The sequence below is a fragment of the Pithys albifrons genome, chromosome 8 (genome assembly GCF_047495875.1).
Source record: "Pithys albifrons albifrons isolate INPA30051 chromosome 8, PitAlb_v1, whole genome shotgun sequence".
Lineage (NCBI taxonomy): Eukaryota > Metazoa > Chordata > Aves > Passeriformes > Thamnophilidae > Pithys > Pithys albifrons.
The window spans coordinates 29,423,792-29,447,017 of record NC_092465.1 but is presented as its reverse complement, the minus strand read 5'-3'; the positions used below and the strand labels follow the sequence as shown (position 1 = coordinate 29,447,017).

At 38.8% G+C, this 23,226-nt stretch overlaps 1 protein-coding gene across 3 annotated transcripts in view; it reads right to left on the bottom strand.

The window, feature by feature from the left end:
* Positions 1–21,279, bottom strand: part of RFTN2 (raftlin family member 2) — a 32,308-nt gene extending 11,029 nt beyond the window's left edge. Inside the window, exons 1-8 of one of the 3 annotated variants that reach the window (XM_071562609.1) lie at positions 21,178–21,279; positions 20,563–20,767; positions 16,147–16,330; positions 14,153–14,264; positions 12,300–12,612; positions 9,263–9,463; positions 6,070–6,191; positions 4,941–5,044 (exon numbers count right to left, since the gene is read on the bottom strand). In XM_071562609.1, coding sequence (XP_071418710.1) covers positions 4,941–5,044; positions 6,070–6,191; positions 9,263–9,463; positions 12,300–12,612; positions 14,153–14,264; positions 16,147–16,330; positions 20,563–20,701 — 1,175 coding nt within the window. In that variant the 5' untranslated portion in view covers positions 20,702–20,767; positions 21,178–21,279. The remainder of the gene's footprint in view (positions 1–4,940; positions 5,045–6,069; positions 6,192–9,262; positions 9,464–12,299; positions 12,613–14,152; positions 14,265–16,146; positions 16,331–20,562; positions 20,768–21,177) is intronic. The other 2 variants (XM_071562611.1, XM_071562610.1) reach the window with 2 other exon arrangements.
* Positions 21,280–23,226: the final 1,947 nt, after the last annotated feature.

Sequence of the window (23,226 nt, the reverse complement as noted above, 5' to 3'; positions counted from 1 at the left end):
TTATATTTAACATTAGAGATTTGCCCAGGAAAAAAATCAGGAATTAAAACTGCTCCTAGGAGAAGAGCTCCCAGCACAGACAGCTATTCAGTGTGCAGGTACCCAGATCAGTAGTTGGTGATGATGGGTTTGTGATTTGTGTTTGGCCCCTCACAAACTTCCTTTCAGCCCAGCTGAACTCAGGTCATGGCATATCTTTGCACGTGTTCCTTGGACAAGAGTGGAGAACTCTCAAACTCCAGCTCATGGGAAAAACAGGAATGCAGGAGAACAAATCCATTCATTTCCTTAAGCTAACAAGGTTGCCTTCTCCAAGAGTCTCTTCTCTACCTCACGGTTTGCACTCATTAAAAGAAAACGTGTTAAGATTTTGTCATCACAAGTAAATCCACAGTCCTGCAGCCTTATTCCACTTGGTTACATATTTCTCCCTACACCTCAGTTATGTCTGTTTTAATAAAATCAACTGGGAAATCCATCTTGTAAGCAGGAAGGCTGAGCAGCCTCTGGCATGGGGAAGAGCCTACGGCTTATTTTGTAACAGTGTCTGCATTCCTTCAGAGACTAGAAAAACCCCCAAACATTAAGCTACAGCTTGTACAAATTCTACTAGAACAGAAAAAGGACACGAATGGGAGCAGACAATAAGTAAATTAACAATTTTCTCAGTCTGACCTTATTAAAATGCCACACACGACAAAGCTGCTATGAGCTTAATTCACAAAGAACTCAATGACAGTGGGATTTCCACAGAATTTAAATGAGAAAAAGTGCTTGCAGCAAGGGAAGCTCCACAGCTTCCCTCATGTTTCCACATTCCCTCTTTACCTCCCAAGTCAGGGCATTTTGAAGACAGAGATTAAGTGGTGAGCCATGATAAATCAATAACCAAAGTCAGTGGTTTTGCACTGCACTGCTCAGAGTCTGCCTTGCCCATCTTCAGGGACTGCAGTAATCAGGGGAGGGAAATAAAGGTCAATGCAGAGTGAGGCTGCTGAAGCCTTTTTCTCTCTCTTAAGAGTGATGAAGAACAACAGAGACTTTTGTTGAAACATCAGCAATTTGCCTGCCTGTTTATGCTGGATGGGCAAAACATTTGTCCTCTTACATGTCTATATTTAAGCTCCCCAAAACACTCATCAAGCCAGAAGGTCAGTAGTACTCCCATGGCTCTGATTTCTACAGATTTTTTTAATGCATTGAGTATTTTATTTACAAAGCACTTCAAATAGAAGTTAGACCAAGTTATCTTAAAAATGACCAAAAGAAATAAGATAGTAAGCCCGTTTCATCTATTCAGGGTTTTTTGTGTATTTCTCAGAACAAAACTTTGCACTCCTCTGGAGCTGAACAGCATCCAGACTTCAGTCATGAGACAGACACCAGTCTGGGATACCAACTGTCCTGGCTTAAAGGATTTTTTTAATGAAAAATTGGAAAAAACTTTAGAAATAATTCTAATTTTCAACCACAAACAAGTATGAAATTCTACAAACTCATGATAATACACTAAAAAAATGCAGCAATACTTACTAGATTTAACTCCTAAAAGGAGTACTAATTTTATTCTTGCTATTGATATTCTGAACTTGGCATAATTACTTTCAAATTCTCACCTGGAAGACATTTACCAATTAAGTAAGACTTGTATATAATGTAGGGGCCTCTTTAGGTCACTGATATTATTGTGGGTCTATCTGGTATTCTTTATGGTCTCCTTTTTTTGGACAAAAAATCTCTTTATTGACTGTTGACACGGTTTAAATACCCAAGACATGCATGGATACAACAAATATTATACCATAGGCATTTTTTCATGCTCTCTTTTCTCATATCCCTGGGGAAAAAAAAATCCCAGTCAGAAGAGGGCACCTCCTATGCCTTCTATAGTGTGCTGACCAAAAAACAAACCAAGACCCACATTTGTTTTGCAAATGTTGCACAAAATGGCCACTGTGTATGTTTCAAAAATGACATTTATGCTCTGTCTGTAACAGCAAGGAGAACTTTTTCTCAAGGAAATGTTTCCTACAACCCATTTAGCCACTGCAGCAGGAGTTGAAGGACTGAACAGATGCACAGACCCTGCCAGAAACAGGACAGTGACCCTTGGCATTCAGCCACCACATGGGGCAACACTCCCCACAGCAGGACATTGTATTTTATGGAGAAAAACACCTGCAAAAAATTAAACACTTTAAACAACAACAAAACCACAGGGGAACAAGACAGGACAGCCAAGTGGTTTTTTTAAACTGTTTCAAATCCCAACCATGCAAACGCCTAAAAAGGAACCCATAAGTGCATGACAATCCCCTCACACCCCACAGCTGGTCACACTCTGTGTCTGCAGACAAGAAGTGGGCACAACATCCAGGGAACAGATCACAGGAGATCTGAGATGATGGAAAGTTTTTCAGCCAGAAAGAGCAGAAAACTGAAAAAAGCAAAGTACTACAGCAAGTAAGAATGAGGATAATAGAGAAAAATTTTCCAGATACTGTGCACAAATTCTTTTTAAAAAATAAAATGAAAATATGAATTTGCCAGATCATCCCAAAATGTTGTTTCTTTTCTTTTTGTCAGTGTTTCTGCAGCCTGTTAATATTCAGGCTGGGTTTTGAGGTCAGAGTTCCAAGTCTGGGAAAAACCCCCAGCTGCTGAGCAGCATAAAGTCCCCTTCTTTATTGAGACACTGAACTTGCATTCCTAGAATAACCCACCACCACCACAGTAATGGCATCGTTCGTATCAGACACACAGTAACCATCCAGGAATTTCTTCTCCTCTAAATACCAACAGCAATGCCTAAAAATAGCAGTTATCAATCACTGCTTAGGCCATCAGGACAGGAAGATGTTCATTTTCCAACTCTTATGAACTCAATTCCTAATTAGGAATTCTTGTTCATGGGGTTGTTTTATTTTTACTTTTTTTTAAAAAAAAGATTGAACAGCTATATATGAGATATACCACATGCACATAAAACACAATTCACTCTATTTCTTCCAAGAGTAACTCACAAGCCACAGTGGGATAACAAGTATTAGACAATTCATGCAGACTCCTACCCAACCATGTAGGCCAGAAAACAAATGCTTTTTATTACTTTGAATTATTCTAGTGTGGATACAAAATGAATCCAGCTCCAGATTTGGCTGGGATTAACCCCCTTTACCAAGAACACTGCTATGAATGGGCTGGTTGTTTCACATCTGGGATCAACACTATTTGAGGAATCTATCACTGCTTACATATCTGGTTGATATATTGCCTTCTTACTAATTCAAGAACAGCTCCAGTCTGATCAATCTGTGTTTCTCCCACTTTTTTTCTTTCAGCACTTCACTTCTTTCACCTGACCCTGCAACCCACGAGGCACAAGCACCACTTGTCCTGCTGCAGCACAGACTGACACTCGAGTGTGTTCCTGAGCAGCTGCCCAGGCCATTCCCGGCCCTGCCTGCCCAGACCCTGCAGGGATGGCTCAGTTACACTGCCTGGGGACACAAGAGATGGAAAGTTAAGAAATCTCTCATTCTGTGATTCACAGCACACCATGACTACTAAAAATCTCTCTCTGATTGTCCACTGACAACCTTCAAAGACTAGATTCAGATTCTGAAGACTTACTCTCAAGCTCTAAAATTTGGCCAAAATTTCAGCTGTTTATGAAGAAACAAGCTCGGCAGTTCATAGACCCTTATAAGTCACCATGTTCAAAGCTGATACATTTAGACCACAAAATTATTGAAGTCATTAAAGGAAAATAATTTTGTTTTGTATTCTGGAAACTACTTCATTCAAAAGAAAACAAAACACAGAGAGACCCTTATAACAAAAGTAACAGAACATGCCATACTGTTTTACCACTTCTGTCTTTGCACTTAACCAGTTGGTTAAGATCAACTATTAAGAAAACCACAGCCAAAGAAGCCCAACACCTATTTCCTGACCAGAAAAGCTTCCTTGTCACAGGGGTGAGTTGATTCAATTATGTCAAATCACTTGAACAGAACTGCCACTTCCTTGCAGGAGTTTGTAGAACCTTTCATTCAATCTTTTTCATGCTGTCTTGATTTAACACAGTGAGATCTGGGATCCAAAGATTACTCAAGTCATTCACTCATTCATGATTGTTAATGAGCCCTAAGCCATGCCTCGCTACATCTGGTTGTTTTCAAGGCTTGGCAACCTTAATCTAATGGGAGAACTTAAAAAAAAAAAAAAAGAGATGAGGGGCATTAAGAGTGCTTAATCCAGTGTTTCATTTGCCATTTTATTAACTTGATCCTGTGATGGAAAGCACAGTACTTTTTGGGTGGGGTTAAAAAAAAGTTTGGAACCTTATGGGGGACCCAGGTCTCCTATTTAGCTCTTCTTATTTAGACTGAGTGCACTCAGTCACTTAAATAAATATTGCAACCAGAGAACTGAAATTCAGTAGTTTGGTACTGCCTTTGAAGTGAACCACAGTGTCTGTATTAAAGAAGAGAAACAGCTCAATAACTTGTTGAATTAGCACAATCTCCACCCTTATTTACAATAAATACTGCATGACTGTCTTGTGACATCATGACTTGTTCCATCACCTAAACTACTCATTCACCAGAGTCCTAAATTAGTGAAATATTGCAACACTTGTTTAAACTTGAAGCACATGAGTAACCCCATCGCTGGGGGCTGGATATGTGGCAAAACATTTTCTAAATAAAATCTTGAATTCTAAAATTAAAATACATTGTGTAAATCTAAACATTAGACTCACTGAAACCAGCAGTCCTAAGACAACATGGTAGAAGATTCCACAACAATGCTACTTACATCTCAAGTTTTATATACATTTAATATGATTAGCATTTTTCTTTCTTTTCCACTGAAATATGCAAGTAACTATTGGATAATTTTGAGAGGAATACACCAAAGGGCACAGTTGGTACCTGTCATGTCGCACGATGGGTGTGGGCAGGACACAGGTCAGGAGCCATCCAAACTCAGCCAGCGTGTGCAGTAAAGGTCCATAATCTGTTTTAATTTCACACCCCTACATTAATAATTATAAAAAGTAGTAAAGAGACTCTGTACAGGTTTTATTTGCATTTCTACACAATTACAACTCCTCTAACTTTTAGTAAGAGAATCCTTTGAGATGACAAACTTGTTTGGTGGAGATTCACTCTTTAAACTGAAAACAATTTGAAAGGTCAAGACTACAAAAACGAAGGAAAAATAATTTATTAACATTAGGTATGACCCCTGATTCAGCAAGACATTCAATTCAAAGCACATCTCACTTGTTCAGCTTGTCCCTTCCCTAAATTAGTGCCTAAAACTTTTAAAACATCGCAATAGGTCTCAATTATGCATTTATTTTTACTTCACATGTGAAGACTGAGCATCTCACCTATCTATATACTTAAGATTTTGGTGAGGTTTTTTTCAATATACAAGTTATGTTGATTCTTCTCACATTGGTAACTGTATTTATCACTGGATATTTCATAAGTAAGCCCTTAATATCCTCCAAAACCAATTAATTTCAGATGTCATTGGTACCAGTAATCCTATAATGGATTTATTTTTTTAAAAAATCATTTTATTGCTGTAATCTTATTTCATATTTAGCAGTAAAATTATAATAAAAATATACATCTGAAAACCATCATTAAATCGCTATCAATTTTCTCCTGTTTTTAGTTCTAGCTATCTTCTTCTCCTTCTTATTTAAAAATACTTCACACTATCAGTGTGATCTGCATCTGTTGAAATTATATCTAAATTGGTCTCAAACACCACCCCCCACCCCAAACGTTTTCTTTGGTGGTTATTTGTTGGTTTGAACACTTGTAAATGTCAAGCCAGAATCCCTCCAGTGTTTTTCTTTTATGCACCTTCACCAATAGCCACAAACCTGACTTCACTTGTATGATTCAAGGCTTCAGTTTAGCCTGTGCAAGTGGCTTCAGGAGACCATCCTGAACATTTACCCAGCAGTAGCACAAGTATCTCAAGATAAAAAGCACAAAAATACAAGTAGCAAACAGCATTGCTAAATAATCACCAATTTACCTCAATGACTGTCCATTGTTCAACAACTATCGCATCATTTCCTTTCCTGTTAGGACCTGGAACCCCAGCACCTTCTTCTTCATAGATAAATAATCCTTCCAAAGATTTGGGCAAATAGTCCCCTGTGAAGATGAACAAAGTTTTTGTTGATACACTACAAAGAAGTACACATGGGATGGTTTTTTCCCCTCCCTTAAACATTCCTCTAAAATAAACTTCATAGAACCTTAGAACCAGTTGGGTTGGAAGAGACTTCTGAGATATCAAGTCCAGCCCTTAATCCAACCCCACTGTGATTATCAGATCATGGCACTCAGAGCCACGTCCAATCTCAGTTTAAAAACCTCCAGGGTTGGAGAATCCACCACCTCCCTGGGCAGGCCATTCCAATGCCTGACCACTCTCTCTGTAAAGAATTTCTTCCTGATACCCAACCTAAACCTCCCGTGGCAGAGCTTAAGCCCGTGCCCTCTTGTCCTACTGTTGGTTGCCTGAGAGAAGAGACCAATCCCCACCTGGCTACAACATCCTTTCAGGTAGCTGTAGACAGTGATGAGGTCTCCCCTGAGCCTCCTCTTCTCCAGACTAAACACCCCCAGCTCCCTCAGCCTTTCCTCATAGGACTTGTGCTCAGCAAACTCAAATTTGTGGTTATTTCTGCATCTAGTTACAACTTGGAAGCATGCAAGTCAACTTAATATTCAAATCCATTTTTTTTCTATACAAACTGAACTCTGAACTATTTGATTTTTCTCAAAAGCATTAACCCCTTCCATGCTCCAATCTGAATTCCTGTATCCAACATACACCCTGCAGAGGGAACAGGCACAAACCCTCTTCGTTCAGCCTCGGTATCGTTTGCCAGACAACAATGAGCCTTCTGGTGTGGTGGGAGAGAACACAGAGACAAGGGAACCTTCAAGTGCAAAGCCTAACTACTGCTACTTAAAAACCAGAAATGGGCACAGGAAGAGCCTGAAGCATAAGTAATTGTAGGAAGATTCCTGATGGGAAGGAAGTTTCAGAGCATGGCTCCCTGACTCACACGTCCAAGCCCGAGAGCATCCGGTTGGCTCAAACTAAAGCTGTGCATCAGATATTGGTTCATGTTCTGGCTTTGCTGCTCCCAAGAGCCTTCAGGAAGCCTTTTGTGGAGATGTACCTTGACAGCTGACAAATTCAAACTACATTTTGTACAGTAAAATGATGTAATCCACAGAATAGGAGACTTAAATCCCCTCCAATACTGGAGAAAGTATGTTATTGCCTGGGTATTAAAGATGGGGTAGTTACTCACACAGAGAAGAGCAGGCAGATCTTGTCTATGTGGGGAATGGGAAGCCTGTGAAACTGTTGTTGGACAACAGCTGCAAAGATAAATTTCAACAGCTGCCAAAGCCACCCCTCAGTGAACTGTAAGAGATCTCCAGAGAGCTCTTTTCCAGCTCTAAAAAACTCTGTATTGAAAATCAGGAGTCTGAATTCTCATCTTTACTTCTCCCAAGGAAATTTTCTTCTTCCACTGACTTGAATAAATAGGAATAATAATTTCAGAGCAAAAAAGAGGACTTTGGAACTGTGTCATTAGACTGTTTATGTGCACAAAACATGCAGTTTGAGAGAGACCAGCTGCCAAATTCCATCTGAGGTACATCTCTGATGAGCTTCTGTGCCTCCGACAGTCACTAAATTTATTTTATGGCAGAGAGCAATGAAAACTGAGGAGCTGTCAGTGTTTCAGGATTTTGTTTTTGAAGAGCCCACATAATTTAGCTTTTACAGAGTTTGTTTTACATTTTTTCTTCAATTTAAGCTCTGCCTTGCAAAGGAGATGAATGCATATTATTTTAAATCAGAATTATCAGATAAAAAGCATGAGGCATAATAAATATAACAACTACTCAAAGTCCCAGTAACTTTACCCTCCTTGTATAATTCATGTAAGAGGCAGACATAAAATGACTTATGAAAGCCACTTGAACACATTAATTATCTAATGCTCTTGATAATCAGCCTGAGCATTGCAAAAACCTTTTCAGCCAACGTTTTACAAAAACGTTTCTCCACTGCAGCCCTTTGTTTTTCCTGCTTACACTTAACTGCCACAATTCATTGAAAAGCAACACCAACAACTTGAAACTTGGGACAAGCAAGACATGTACAAATTCAACCAAAGCAGCACCTTGCAGAAGTATAAAGTCCAGGTTTCAGACAACATCAAACAACATTTGTTAAATAGTTATTAGTTTCAGAATGCATTATTTGGGTCAGTTTGTCTTGGTCTGTACCTAACACGAGGGTAACTACCATTCTCTTCACATTTTTTCCAGCAATGGCACAACTGTAGCTACTGACTATTTTTTGCAACGCTATTTTTGGCTTTCAGGCAAATTCAGTTCAAATGGAAATGAATCTCTTAATTACATATTTTTACCACCAACAGAGTTTCACAGTTCCAGACACTCGGGCCAGCCAAGAGCTGCCTCTGTTGTCAGCAGTGGTACAAGCTCTGCCCCAGGGCAGGACTTTGGGCTCAGCAGGGTGTGCAGGGGCCTGTCCAGCAGTGGCACTGCTGACACCAGGGCTGAAAGCTGGGAACTCACAGAGCTAGCAGGATCTGTCCACAGTAAAACTGGGTATCGGACTGAAACTGGCAGAATGAAAAAGTAAATTTGAAAACCCTGTGGCCTAGAGCTCTATCTTATCAGTTTGCCTGTCAATGGAGATTCCTGCAGGAGAGCACAGGAAGCAGGAGGGACCAGGGAAGACCTCTCTCCAAGCTGTGTGAACAAGTCCTGGAGGATCTGCCCACAGCCAAATGCAAGGACAAAACCAGATTTCTCTACATATGTCCACATCTGACCAGAAAAGCAAATTCTAATGCAGTTTCATGTTTTGGAATGAATTTTTAAGCCCAGCAAAGAGCTGAAGAAATTACACTCGTTTCCTGCTTTGGAAATTCTCAATTTGACAAAACAAAGTAGAAATTTCCATTACTTAAACCTGTAACTGGCCAGAAAACCAATTATTCCCTTTTTAGATATCAGATTCTACAAATTTACAATAGATTATCTGGACATGTTTACATATTGACCTTCATACCAAGAAGCAAAGCAACATCTTATTTTTCTTCAAGTTATGCAGTTCTACATAAACAAGTAAAAACCTCATGATATTCTGAGACAGTACTCACCTTTAGAAGTTTCCCAGTGTACAAAAGAATCAACTAAGGATAATCCTTGTTTATAATAAAATGTAGTTAATTCTAGCCAGTCTGCTTCCAGAGTGCTAACAACTGGCCCCTTCCTGGTTACTTTCATAGACAACACACCTTCGTGATAGGTCCAGCAGGTGGAATCATCATCAAAAACATTGAAGACTGTATACAGTTTGTCTAAGAAAAGAGAAAGGAAGAGAAATGAACCTCTGAAGGACAGTGCTCCACAATTAAAAATATTATTAATCTCTTATTTCTAATTCTAAGTAACAGTTTTAATAATTGTTCCTTGACATGACTGTACTCTGCCTGAGGCCCAGACACACTCAGGACAAGGTGTGAGGGGAGACACACTTGGGTATATGAGGAAAATGTGACCTAACTGCAGTTGGGCTGCCACTGGACCTTTTAGGTAGGTGGGCTTTGCATAAAGAAGAAATACACAAGAGCTAAGAAGAAACCACTGGAAACAGGTTTAATTTCGGCCACTCTGAGAACTTCTGGCTACAAATATTTGAAATTATAATAACTAAAGATGTAAGTTTGCAAATATAAGGCATGCCTTGTACAATATTGATTTTTACCCATTATTTTTCTGAAGGTTATTTAAGTGGTGGTATAATTAGTTGACTGCTGGGGTTTCTCAGTTAAACATACAAAACCTACATATCTCAAATCATTTTATATGTAGGTATTAATACACCACTGTTACAGAACCAGTCCAAACAGGCATTCATCAACAACTAAAATTCACAGATCCACAGCATTTTAGGAAATCACTGGTGCAAGTGACTAAGTCCGAGCTATATCAATGTGTTCCACAAACACACTCGTGTTTCACTGCTGTGGGGAAATAACACAAAGCAGTTCCCCAAAAACGTTCCCAGGTGGTCTAACACTGCTGAGCAGCCTAATCAATTAAAAACAATCTCTAAACACCAAAGTATTCACACTGCCAAAACAAAGGAACACGGCTTAGATGACCCCACATAAGAAGCAAGTCCCTCCAGAAACAGAGATTTCCAAAGGATGATTTGTAGCACAAGTAATCTGAACCAGCACCTGGGAGAACCCCTCTGTCCTGAGAGGTGTTACCTCACCCACTGCAAGTGACATCAGGTGCCTGGAACAAGGTAGACTAAATTCAGAACAAAAGTTTGAACTTGCAGTAAGAGATGACTCTCCTTGCTATGGTTTTATTTTATCCCCTTCACAGGTGGTTATAAATACACTTATCCTGACAAAACTTAATTTACTTTCCCTTAGACTAAAGTGAGATCACTTACTTATTCGTTGGAAAAAAAACCTGTTTCCCAATACAACTATTCAATTGCTCATGTCTACAGAAGTTTCCAAGCTGTGTATTATAGTAGAAATTTAATAGAATAAGACAAAATGTGATGTAAAATTAGTATGTTATGACCCCAAAATCTGGAACTTGGACATAGTTCTGCTTCTTTTGAGCAGAGGTTTATGAAAACAGCACGCTGACATGGCAGGACATACCTGCACAGGAATAAGGCTTCCTTTGAAAATTCACATCAGTATTTTTTTAAATAATGGTTACATACAACATATACCAAGAAAGGTTAAGTTTCCAGAAGCTCAGCCTTATGAACTCCAGTGACTTTACCATTTGACTAGTACAGAGAGGCCTGGCATCTCCTCTCTGAAGCTTTGAGAAGTTTCCTGGGAGCATGGCATGCAGGGGATGCAGTGGCTGCCAACCCACCTGCTCACACCAGGCTGCACAAACAATACTCCTGAACAGAACCAGGAGTTTCCTGCTCTTTCCTTGTGGGACTTCTATTTTGCCACATATACCAAACCTGCTATTTCAAGCTGTAAGAAAAGAGCTAAGCTTTAAAGAGATTATGCTATGAGGGCTCACTTGTATGAGAACTGCTTTTACTCAGGTGTTAACAATAAGAGGGATATTGACCATCTCTTTGCTTAGCATTGTTCTTAGACAGTCTACAAACTGCTGCTTTACTCTTAACAGGGAAGTGAAAAGGTTGCTTTTGAGGGCAAATAGAACATTTCTGGCCCATCAGGGAAGAACCTATTATATCAAAATGCAGCCTGACATGTAAGTTTCACGCTGCCTGTTTTCCACACAGTGCTGCCTTGCATTAGTTCTCATGCTTCATTTTACTCCTTCCTTTACACCTTCTCCTCTCAGCAGCCAACACTTAAGAGTATCAGCAGTCAATGTTGCAGGCAATCTTTCACACACTTTATATTAAGCCTCTCATTTCTTCTACAACTTGTCTACTACTCCACCAACATTTTCAATTATACTTTCTCTTCCTATACTTCTAATGCTTACTTGTCTCTAGTAGATTAATTTTGTAACAGTTATCGTCTTTGATTTCATGGTCAATGCATTAATTTAAGTGGCCTCTTTCAGGATGCTTCTTGAAGGCACATTAACCAGAAAGAATCCATTATGAATGGATTTGTTTGCTGTACATTATGTGAGTTGGCCAGAAGAATGTAAAATTACAGCTCTGGCTGGAAGGGGCTCTCTGTCACCTTTGAAACAGGCACAACTGGAATCAATATATTCTTGAAATCCATTACTGGTTTATGATTTAATATTAAGTAAAAAACAATATGCATCTAGGAAAACGTTTTACAACAATTAATCCTTCTAAGATAAAAGACAACCACAAAGCTACCTGTTTGTGCCACATTTCAAGTCAGAATTAGATTGTGGGCAATTCTGGGGCTTTGATTTGTGGTTTTCCTTTTTCTTAAATTATAAACTAGAATTTGGACAGTACATTTATAATATCCAATGTGAAAACTTAATTATTTTAACATGTTGCCACAGCCTTGCATACACAGAGCAGAAGGTAAATATTTCTTCCACTTTTTTAACTGGCAACTTTTTTTTAGAAATACACATGTATTTGTATATTCATATACAGAGGCTTCATCCTGAGCCAGTGTTGATAGAACAGCTCTATTTTTTCCAGCACCTTAACAATAAATAAGCAACATTTATTACCATCTCCTTTTTGTGGTTTAGAAGGGCTGACTTCTTTTCCAAACTGGAAATCTGAATCTTCCAATAGTCTGCTTTTTCCTTGCATTTCCTCCTCTATCCCACTCTCAGAGGAGTGACCACTCAATGTACCCTCATTCCAGTTTTCATAGTTTTCATCAAAATTGTCTCTTCTGTGGTCCCTGTTTCTTCTGCCCAGCGTTGCTTCCAGCTCTGCACTTCCATCTGTGCTCGTTCCATTACAGGCTTTAGGCTGAGGAAAAGGTTGTGTCACAAATCCCACAAACTTCTTTCCTCTTTTAGCAGATTCGTTAACCTGTAACACAACAGAAATGTAGCTGCAAAGTCATTTTAGAATTGCATGGAACTTTTTCTTCTGAAGGCCTAACAGTGAACTACAGAAGGGTGGCTTGTCTTTAACACTGCCCATGGTTCAAAGGAAATGGAAGTTTTCCATCATGTCTCTGGAGTTGAGCCAAGAAAGGTGGCCAGCACTAGAACTGACTTCAGGGCATACCAAGTCCTTCATTTAGAACAAACCTGAAGGATTTAATTTACTGTGATGCGGTGACAAGCAGTATAGTGGAGCAATAAATAATATTGTTGCTTTAAACATGTGATACCAGTTGTACTAAAAATACTGACCTCCAATACTACAGAAATATCTCTGTCATGTGCCATGATTCATTATCCCCCAGTTCCCTTCGAGGCTACTCAGCTTCATTATTACTGAGAACAGCGAAGGAGCAGAGAAAGGGAAGAGCTGGAAGAAAATGGAAGTCCCCAACTCCTTCTGCACGTGGCATGTCTTTCTCTGCACTGAAGTCTCAGTATACAGCTGTAACATCTGTGCCACCTGTGGGATGTGTCTGTTCTTGGAGTTTGGTTTTTTCTGGGATATGGAATGCTGACATTTAGGAAGGTGATTCCACAAGCTTCTTTGTGAAGGAAAATCTTCCCAGGTAAATAAAGAAGCCTCAATGCAGAAAGAAGAAATCACTTGAAGTAATGGATTATCAATTTTCAATTTGATAACAATCAAACAGCTGATGGTACAACAACCCCTTATTAGCATCACAGTAGACTGAAGTGTTACTCTCTACTACTACTGTTAGTACAGCAATCATACAATAAGGTAATTGCTGATTATACAGAGTTGCTGCTTCACAACCAGAATAATTTTAAATTTAACAAGCAATATAGAGAATAAACAGGCAATATGATCATCTTTTCCCTGAAATGCCACAAAATCTTATTGTTTCAGATCTTTAAAAGATAGAAGCAATTTTTTACTGGATTAATTTTTTTAAAACACTGAGAACATTTTAAAATCAAATTATTCTCCTACACTACTGTATTAGATGTGCTAAGACAGCATCACTGCTCATTTCAGGGGTGCTCTTCCTTGTAATCTTTGGTACTCTACACCACTAACCTGGCAATTGGCATATTGTGTAAGTGCGTAATGGAATCACACTTTAAATTTGAAATGCCTGACAAAGTCAAAACAAGCCATTTAGAAAATTTAAACAATTTTGATAATTTCAAGTATGATAAAAGATCTCCAATATGCTTTTTCCTCAACTTCTTTCCATGACATACAAGCATTTAATAAAGAATGACTGAGTTTGGGCCTGATTCTGCTTTCAGTGGCATCACCAGCCAGTCTCCCAAAGCTTCACAGGGATCAATACTAAGTCCTACATTAGAAAAATCAACTAGTGAAGAAAAAGAACTCTTTTCACTTTGTAGCTTCTATGAAATAAAGACAAAACTAAAACCATAAAAATTACTGAATATAACTTACACATATGATAGCAACAAAAGTCAGAGAAGCTGGAAAAAGGCTCCATTACCTTTTCTAACAGTTCTTTCACTGCCTCATTTGTCAGTGTTTCATACATTAAAGGACATTCCTCAATCACCAGCCTGGGGTGCCTTTGTCCTCTGGGTGCTGCGTGTTTCTGGCTGGAACAGAAAGAAAGCAGTCTTTGTCAGGAGTTTGCTGCTAACTTGGGCAAAGGCTGGCATATAGAATCCTTTTCTTTTGGAATAGTTAGGGAATTCTGACAATGCTTCTTCATACTTTTTAGAACTCAGTGGGTTTTGGTGTTTTGTTCTGTTTCTTATACAAAGTGACAGATATTATGTGTTACAATGCCATGGTAAGAATATGAATAGTTAACAGGCATTTCATCTGAAGGCTGTCCATAGACATCTTTTGGAAATTGAGCTTTACTGATAAACAGCTCTGCTTTTGTAATAAATAAATGCAAGAGTCTCAAATAAGGCAAAGAATACAAATTTAAACTATAAACTTAGTGAGCACAAAACAAGTTCAATTCTGGAGAAAACACTATGAATAGAAATGGTTCTTTTACACTTAACATGCTGCTGCTTAGTTTTTGTAACTAAAGTGGAGTTGCAGCTGTCATATGAAACAGGGAAATACTAGAAATACAATGCACAAAAATTACTGAGAGCTAGATAATGTTTAAATCTCTCAGATTTAAGAAGTGACAAGCTCTAACTTCCATTTACAGTTATAGAATAGTACTGATCATGTTCCATCTAAAGGCAGTTGGATTATTACTCAGATATATTTAGTGTACATCAATAATACAACAGGATTTTATTTGATGCTTCATTCACATAAACATTTGAATTAGACACACTGAAATATAAAATGTTACTTTCCACACAGGAGTCAGGGAAGGCCTATTTGCCTGTAGCAAGACCAACACAAGTACATGTGACACCTGCACAGGAAACTGGGAATCTACATAAACATTTTCACACACAGGCTGGTCTCATCATTCACCTATTCAAGGGCTAAAGGTTCAAAAAACAACTTCATAAGGATGCCACACCTACAGGGATAAGGTGACTTGTGGGAGCTCTTAGGAGCCTCAGTTCCAGAGAGCAGCACCCTCCTACTCAGGCTTTTGCCCACATGAAAAACATTCACCTTGTTCGCAGATGAACTCAAAGGTTAAGCTGTAGGAGCTACTGGAAAACACTTGTTTAAGCAAAGGGTCTCAGAAGTTCCCTCAAATGAACACATTTTATAGAAGCATTACTGGAGTGGCAGGGCGTGCAGGTTCCAATTCATATCCTTCCAGTTCTCCAAATAAGTGAAAGAATCTTTCACATAAGGACTCAGGAGAGAAGGGGAAGCACAAGAGCCTTTAACGCAGTAAGAAATTTGCTTTTCAAAGAACAACAGGTTATATTCCTTGCCTTCAAAGGAACTAAAGGTAACATTTTTTGTGCATGTTCTGTATGATCACATGGTGATTATAAGACAGTGAAAATAGGAGTAATAAAACAAGACTGTGGAGCTGGAACAAACTCTTACAGGAGCTTGGTTTTGACACCGAGGGAGATGCCACACCTCCGATCAGAGAATGATTACCTCCTCCTTAATAAGAAAAAAACCCAAGCTGTCTCTGACAAGCCAATTCACAAATTACATGTTATTTTCCCTGGGAAAAGTGAAAACAGAGACATTTTGAAAACAAAGGAAAAGCAGACACCAAATAATTTAGAACAGCTTATTACTCTCCTATTGTTTTGGTTCATCTTTTCTTTCCTGCAGGTTCTAAGACAGATGATATTACAGTTCAGATTTTTTTGACATTTACTAAGGCAAAGTAAACATTCACCTATCGTGTGCTTAGCGTTGATTAAAAAAACATTATTAACTTGCTCACCCTTTCTAGACACAGAGCAGTTAATTTGATTCTCTGAGGCACTCATTTCAAACTGATAACAAGTTATCCATGTTGAGCAATCCACTTACAAATGGCTTAAGTACTGGATGAGTATATTCAAATTATTTCCCTGTTACCTTAATTTTAATCGTGAAAGTACCACCCGATACATGTGACTTGCAGGGAAACTCCTTCTCCGTCCAATTGGCAGCATAATGGGATGAACAGCTCCCACAACATATCCTTGGCTGTAATACTCTTCCACCTGAGGTGCAATATCCAGCACAGAACTGATCTTGATAACTTCTGGATTTGAGGAAGCTAAAAGCATTGAAAACAGAAGAGAAGCATCTGATACTGTGTATATCCATCCATATATGTCTTAGGTGAAGTCCTTTTATGTAAATCCTATCCCAAGGCATTTTCTAAAAAGCTACAGTTTTATCTATACAAGAAAAAGTGGATTATTCACAGATTCAACAGCATTCAACTACTTGAAGTAACTATTTTTACAACTTAGCATGATCTATTTTTAACATACTTGGCAACATTTTCTGTTTGATCTAAGTTTGCCAAGCTGATTTAACAGATGAATTAACACCTAAACACACAACAGGGCTGAGCTTAAAGCAATTATTTCATCCAGCCAAAGCCTTAAACATACTGATGCAGTATTCTTCAACCTAGTTTTGAGGTAAGTTCCTGTGTAACAGATTTAATCCTACAACAATTAATTTTTCTTGATGTTTTTTCCCTTAGAAGTGTTCTGTGAAACGTAGGTTGACATTTTTACATAGTCCCAGTTCCTTTCTCACGTCACCTAAGTAAGCCTGGGGTGTGTAATTTCTGAGGAGGACCCCTCAGTGTGTGCAGGTATCAATGGGCCACACCAAGAACACAGAGTTATTGGGGAAAACAGCACAGGTAAAAGCAAAACTTTCTGGAGAACCTTTTTTGAACAGTCTGATCCACAGTTGCTGCACAGAGAAAAAAGATTCCACACTGGTAACAGATGATCTGTTCTGCTACAGTCAGTCTGATCATAGAACCATAGAATCATACAATCAATTGGGTTGGAAAAGACCTCTGAGATCATCAAGTCCAACCCTTGGTCCAACTCCAGTCCCTTTACCAGATCATGGCACTCAGTGCCACGTCCAATTTGTGTTTAAAAACCTCCAGGGATGGGGAATCCACCCCCTCTCTGGGCAGCCCATTCCAATGCCTGATTACTCTCTCTGGAAAGAATTTTTTTCTGATCTCCAACTTAAATTTCCCCTGGCAGAGCTTGAGCCCATCGTGCCCCCTTGTCCTATTGCTGAGTGCCTGGGAGAAGAGACCAACCCTCAGCTGGCCAGAACTTCCCTTCAGGTAGTTCTAGACAGTGCTGAGGTCACCTCTGAGCCTCCTCTTCTCCAGGCTAAACAACCCCAGCTCCCTCAGCCTCTCCCCACGGGGCAGTAATTCCCAATCCTCTCAAGTACAACTGGAACTGTGGATGCTCTCAGAGAGCAGGAAATCAACATTCATACACAGACAGCAACAGAGGAGTGATTATGCCAGCACAGGTTTGCCAAAGTTTTCATCCTCTTTCGTAAAGGGATGATATTTTGCCCTTGGCAATACCTCAGTCCCATGATCCACTCAGTAAATCCAGGAGACACGTATTGAGAAATAATTGCTTCACAGCCCACAAGCTGAAAAAGCAGGAATGATGCAACATGACCATCACTTCACTGATTGTGCAAATGTCTTGAGCCTTTTTCATTAACCAAATTTCCTTCCTGATGTGCTGTCAACAGGTAGCCAAAACATTTTAACCAATACCAGAACTACAGCCAACTTGGCAGCTGCATGGTAAGATTCTGACACAGGACACTGAAGATGACAACAAATCAGCTATTTCATACATATTCATATTTTTATTCGGAGTGACAAGAACTTCACAGCTTGTCCATCTTAGTGGGCTGCATCAATATTCCTTCTTTTCCCCATTAGGAGGGTTGTGGACAAAGCATAAGCATTCTGCTTCAGTAGAAATATTTAAACTATTGCTATTTTCTGGTTAAAATGACCTGAAAAAACAGCATTGTGTTTTTGTAACTGAGATATGCCTCATGATTGAGACCTCAGAATTTACAATCACTGATAGGCATTTCTTGCTTGGGACTCTCCTGATGCAGATCATCCTCCATGGAACTCAAAGCCAATTTTTACAGTAGGGATGGGAACATTTTGGGGACTAGAAAGGAAGAGGCCAAGGTTCAGTGCACTGTTAATAACTAGTTAAGATGCACAAGGACTCCAGCCAGCAAATTTAGGCTACAGCATGGTTGACCTAATCTGCATCATGGCTTGGGAGAAGACCTGGGACTGCTGAAAGTCTTTCCAGCAGGTTCATTTGCACTTCACGCAGCATATCCCTGACAAAGCACAGAATAAGGCAAACTGAACTGAAGTGACACACTTATGGCTTGCTGTACTTTTATCTTGATGCAGGACATAGCTCACTGCAGGATCTTAAAAAGACTTTTATTAAATACTGATTCTCTGTTTCACTCAGTGTGAGATCCAGTGGCACAAATCACTCAGGCAAACAGAAATCTTTGTAGGGGAAGACCTTGCTCTGAAAATTGGCAAGACATTGAATAAGTGCCATGAAGATACACAACACAACTTGATAGCAGAGTCAAAACTTTGGTGTGAAGTGATAGAAGGATCTCACTGATGTTTCATTTAGCCAAAGGATATTCAAGTAGCAACAAGTATATGACCAAGTTTGACTGAAGAAAAAAAAAAGAGCCCAACATTTTCCACAGTACTTTAGCCAATCCCCACATTTCAGAAGCACTCAGAATTCAGAAATGCCTCCAAGACAGTATATACGTAATTTTTTTTCAGTATTCATTATCTTGGCTCTAAAAAGGAGAGAGACTCCAAACAAAGAGTATTTTAGGGTCATATACATACACAGCTAGGACTATTCAACAGACAGACACCTGTGGCTACAAATCCACTTGCTTACAGTCAAAAACCTAAAAAAAGCTGGGCAACTATCTGAAACGTAACTCATAGGTCACTGAAGCTCAGCATTTCTGAATATCAGACTAAACAGGAGAAAATTTATCTTTACTGCTAGGTTATTAAAACAAAGATATGCACCTTTATTTGCAGTTGTTTGACATGTTTTTACTTAAAAAGTCCCAAACACTTTTACAACAAGTCCCTTACACAACATTTTCAGAAACCATGACTTGAAAACACAGGAAAAGTATCCAGAACACAGGTTATTTAAGAATATGAAATGCTCTTCAAGTTCAAAAAGACCCTTTGTATTATCAGTAGATTAGGAGGTAATCTATGTGTGCATTAGGCAGCCCAGCTTTATTTCCAGCATATTTCCACTACTACGAGTTTTGTTTCTTCAAAAGGAACAAGCCAGGAAGAAGCTTTGTGTAAATAAACAGAACAAATACAGCTGGATTTCAAGTACTATAGCCTAGTAGAATATGTCTTCTAGTAATATCTTGCAGTTTTTCAATGAAAAGACTGCTATATGTTAAATAAAATATTACTACAGTCCTTTAAATCAGAGATAAAACTAAGCAGAAGTCAAGTTTTGTTTATAAAAAAGTTGCTGAAATTGCAGTAAGCCCTGTACTTACACTTCCTTTATCAAGCCCTTCTAATAACTCCATTTACTTAAAATCCTTGTTATTAAGCATTTCCAGTAGACTGGACTGCTCTAAAATGCAAGTTACTATGAAGTGACCGCAAAACTGAGCTGTCTGTTCTGCGAGGGCAGCCATCTGGGCTTGTTTATGTTTTCAACTCAGTGGAACAGGGAGTTGCTCTGTTAGAGACGGGACACCCTCGGGAAGGAAGTATCCCACAGAGCACTGTCTGCCTCCAGCTATGCATACAGATTTTGTTTCATTTCAGTCACGATTTCAAAAGACTATTCAACAAGTACAAGTAAAGCACTTGGGAAAAAATAGTAAGATGAAACTCTGAGAGCCTTACAGGAATATCTACGAAGAGTCTGGGGTGGGTGGGCATAAGAGGGGAAGTTACTTCTGGTATACAACGAAGGAACAGACTTACTTCTGCATAAAGTAACAAGGACAATGACAGCCTCTTTTCAGAAGTTGAGTGCATTTAAAAAAAATTGTTATTCAATTAAGGCTCAGGCACAGTGTATTTTCTGAACCGTCACACTGAATTCAGACAACCATTATTCAAAGTGAGCACGGATGGCAGTATCTGACTCACAGGAAACCAGGAAAATCTCTCACAGTTTTAGCCAGCTTCCTTAACAAGGACAGTTGTGTAATTTGGAGGGATTGGTTGTTAAAAATACTTTGGTAGTTTCCACTGTAATTTTATATAAGTGAGGACCTTCGTCATGACTTGTGTTTCAAAATAAAAGTCTTACATTTTGGCGAGCTTTGCTAAAAGTATCTAAGATTTACTGTAAGTCAAACAAGACAGAGCTAAGTTAAATCCCGTTCCTTCTTATCTCAGAATAGTAAACACACAACACAAAAAAATACCTTCTAAAGTAAAATCCAGCAGCACATATTCATAAGCAGAATCCGTCTTTGTTTCAACTTGGGGTCTCTTCAGTGTAGAAAAGATTTTTCCAGGGCTGCTATCATCTGGGTCTTCCAGCTTCCTCAGTCCGCACCCCATGGCAAGATCTGGAAATGATTAAGTGGCAGGAAAAGGTGGGGGGAGCAGCAAGATCTGTCGCTCTTACTACAGGGAAAAAAAACCCCAAACAACAAAAAGAGGTAACCAAATAATTCCCTTTGATTTTGTTTTCTATTAGCTGTAAATCCAAATACAGAAAAAGTCCAGTTCCCAAACAGAAAAGTGAAGGTACTTTCCATTCATTTTTAATATAGAATGAGTAAGCCCATGGTGATTTCAAGCTACAAACTTGGTTAAGAGGAGCCTGTATTTCGCAGCAACATTAGAGCTGCTCCAAACTAGCAAAGATTTTCCATGCCACGTCAATTTACAGCCAGCCCCTATCAGTGCTCTCTTGCAGAGGACACCAATAGTGCTTTGTTTGTCCTTCTAGACTGACTGGGTGAGGGGGGGCAGGAGGGGGGAAGAAGAACTGAAAAAGAAAGTTAGAGAGAAACTTGTCTGTCATTACTTACCTCCAGAAGTTCCCAACTGTGGTAGAAAGTCAGAGGGGAAAAAACCAAGTTAGTCAGAATGAAAGAATGAGAAAAGAGCCTCAACATGGTTGGAGACGAAAATCACTTCCAGAAAGGAAGTCAGCTTCAAGAGGAAATTGCTTCTGGCATCTCAAAGGGTAGAAAAGCAAATGAAAAGCTTTTAGTCCTTATTTTAGATTTCAGAGTTTGGCTCCTATTTCCTTTCTATATGAACTTTCTTCCAGAAGGGGAAAAAAAACCAACCAGAAAACATAACATCAACAGTGTAATACATTGTAATACTGTAAATTTATGTTGTAATTTCTTGTCGAGAAAAATCAGTAAGAATCTGCACCACTGAAGTTAACTTACAGAACTGGTTTTGAAAAACACCAAAAAAATGACACTGAAATATTCATTTAAAATGGGAAGGACTTTTTCAACATTATATATGAAAAAAATTACAAAATTTTGTTTCCCATTTTTCATGGGTACTGAACAAATAAAATCCTTTTCTCCTCTGTTAGGCTGCCCTCAGTTGGTACAGCCACAGGGTGTCAACACTGCTTCCTGTTGAAACTTCTTTAGGTCCTGAAAATTGAGTTTAAGGGCTTTCATTATTCTTACATTAACTATTGTAAGTCACTTGTAACTGTATTGCAGTTGATGCTGACCATGATACTGCATGGAGAAAAGAAAGTGACAGTGATTTACCTTCCTCTTTATTCCTGTTACTCCAGGATGACTTGTTAGAAAATTTACCTTTTTATTTTTAGACTTCATCTAGAGAAATCAGGAGTCATCTAGAGAAAGAAAAGACTCATAACACTTTCAGATTAAAGGAATGGCACATTTGAATTCAAAAACCTTTCCTGTTTTATTCATTGAAATATATTAGTTTTATTAAAAATGCCAACATTTTCTATAATGAATCACTGCAAGGTAAGCATTAACTATTTGTGGCATTCTGTTATACTGCAACAAGTAACTTTTTAAGTAACTTACCAGGAATGATAACTCTAAAGACTGTACCCCTTTGAAATACATATTATAGCTTAAAGTTACTTAACCCTGGAAAAATTTAAAAATCACCAAGTGCAGAGCCTAGGACTGAAAATTATTGCATGCAGTCTTCAAAGCAAGCTCCCAGGTGCTGAAACCCTGAGTGTTGTTGTCTTGATTAAAACCTAGGAAAACATACCAAATAAGCAGAATTCATCACCTTCCTGCATGTCTAACAGAAATTGCTCCCAAACCCCATTTTCTTTTCAGTAAAGGTTATCCCTGAATTGTTGCTATACCAGACATACATGTGAACTCTCCACTCAGCCTTGAGTATCCCACTGCTTCGTTCCACACAGCCCTTAAGATCCACTGTAGCTGCTTGTATAAAGCCATGGCATGACTAAGATAGCTGCAAGTAAAACAACTTTTTGTAGCACTAGTCCAGTTACCAGCAGGCTGCCTTTTCATTTATTTATTTTACTTAACATAGCCACGCTTTTAATGAGGCCAGAATTTGTATTTTGAACTCGTCACGACAAGGCTTACACAGTATTTCAATTCAAGACAGGATTTTCCATAGTATACACAAACTCTGAAGACACCACAAAGAAACACTGTTAAAGATAAAAGCAATGGTCCTTATTTTGTGCAACTCTAGATTTGTATAAGTAGTTACGAGCTTCCAGGTTGGAAGCTGGTCAACAGTTGTCACTTCAGATTTGACTCCAAGTCACTAGACTGAACCAAGGTAACTGAAGACTTCACATGTCAAAATAAAGAAAATGAAATAAAATCAGCAAGAATCAGCAGCATCCCTCATAGGAGTTCTAAACTGCATCAAAGCAGCCAAATGACTCAGGACAGGAGCAGGATCATATGATTCTTGGATTCAAGAGGTGCTTGAAAAGCTGTCTGAATAGCTGTAGTTTCCTATTGCAAAGTACAAAACAATCCTTTCCAGTGACCCAGAATGCAAACATGCTGAGAACTGGTATCAGAGAAGAGGAAATCCCTAGAACTATACTGTGATTTGCTGATGTGTTG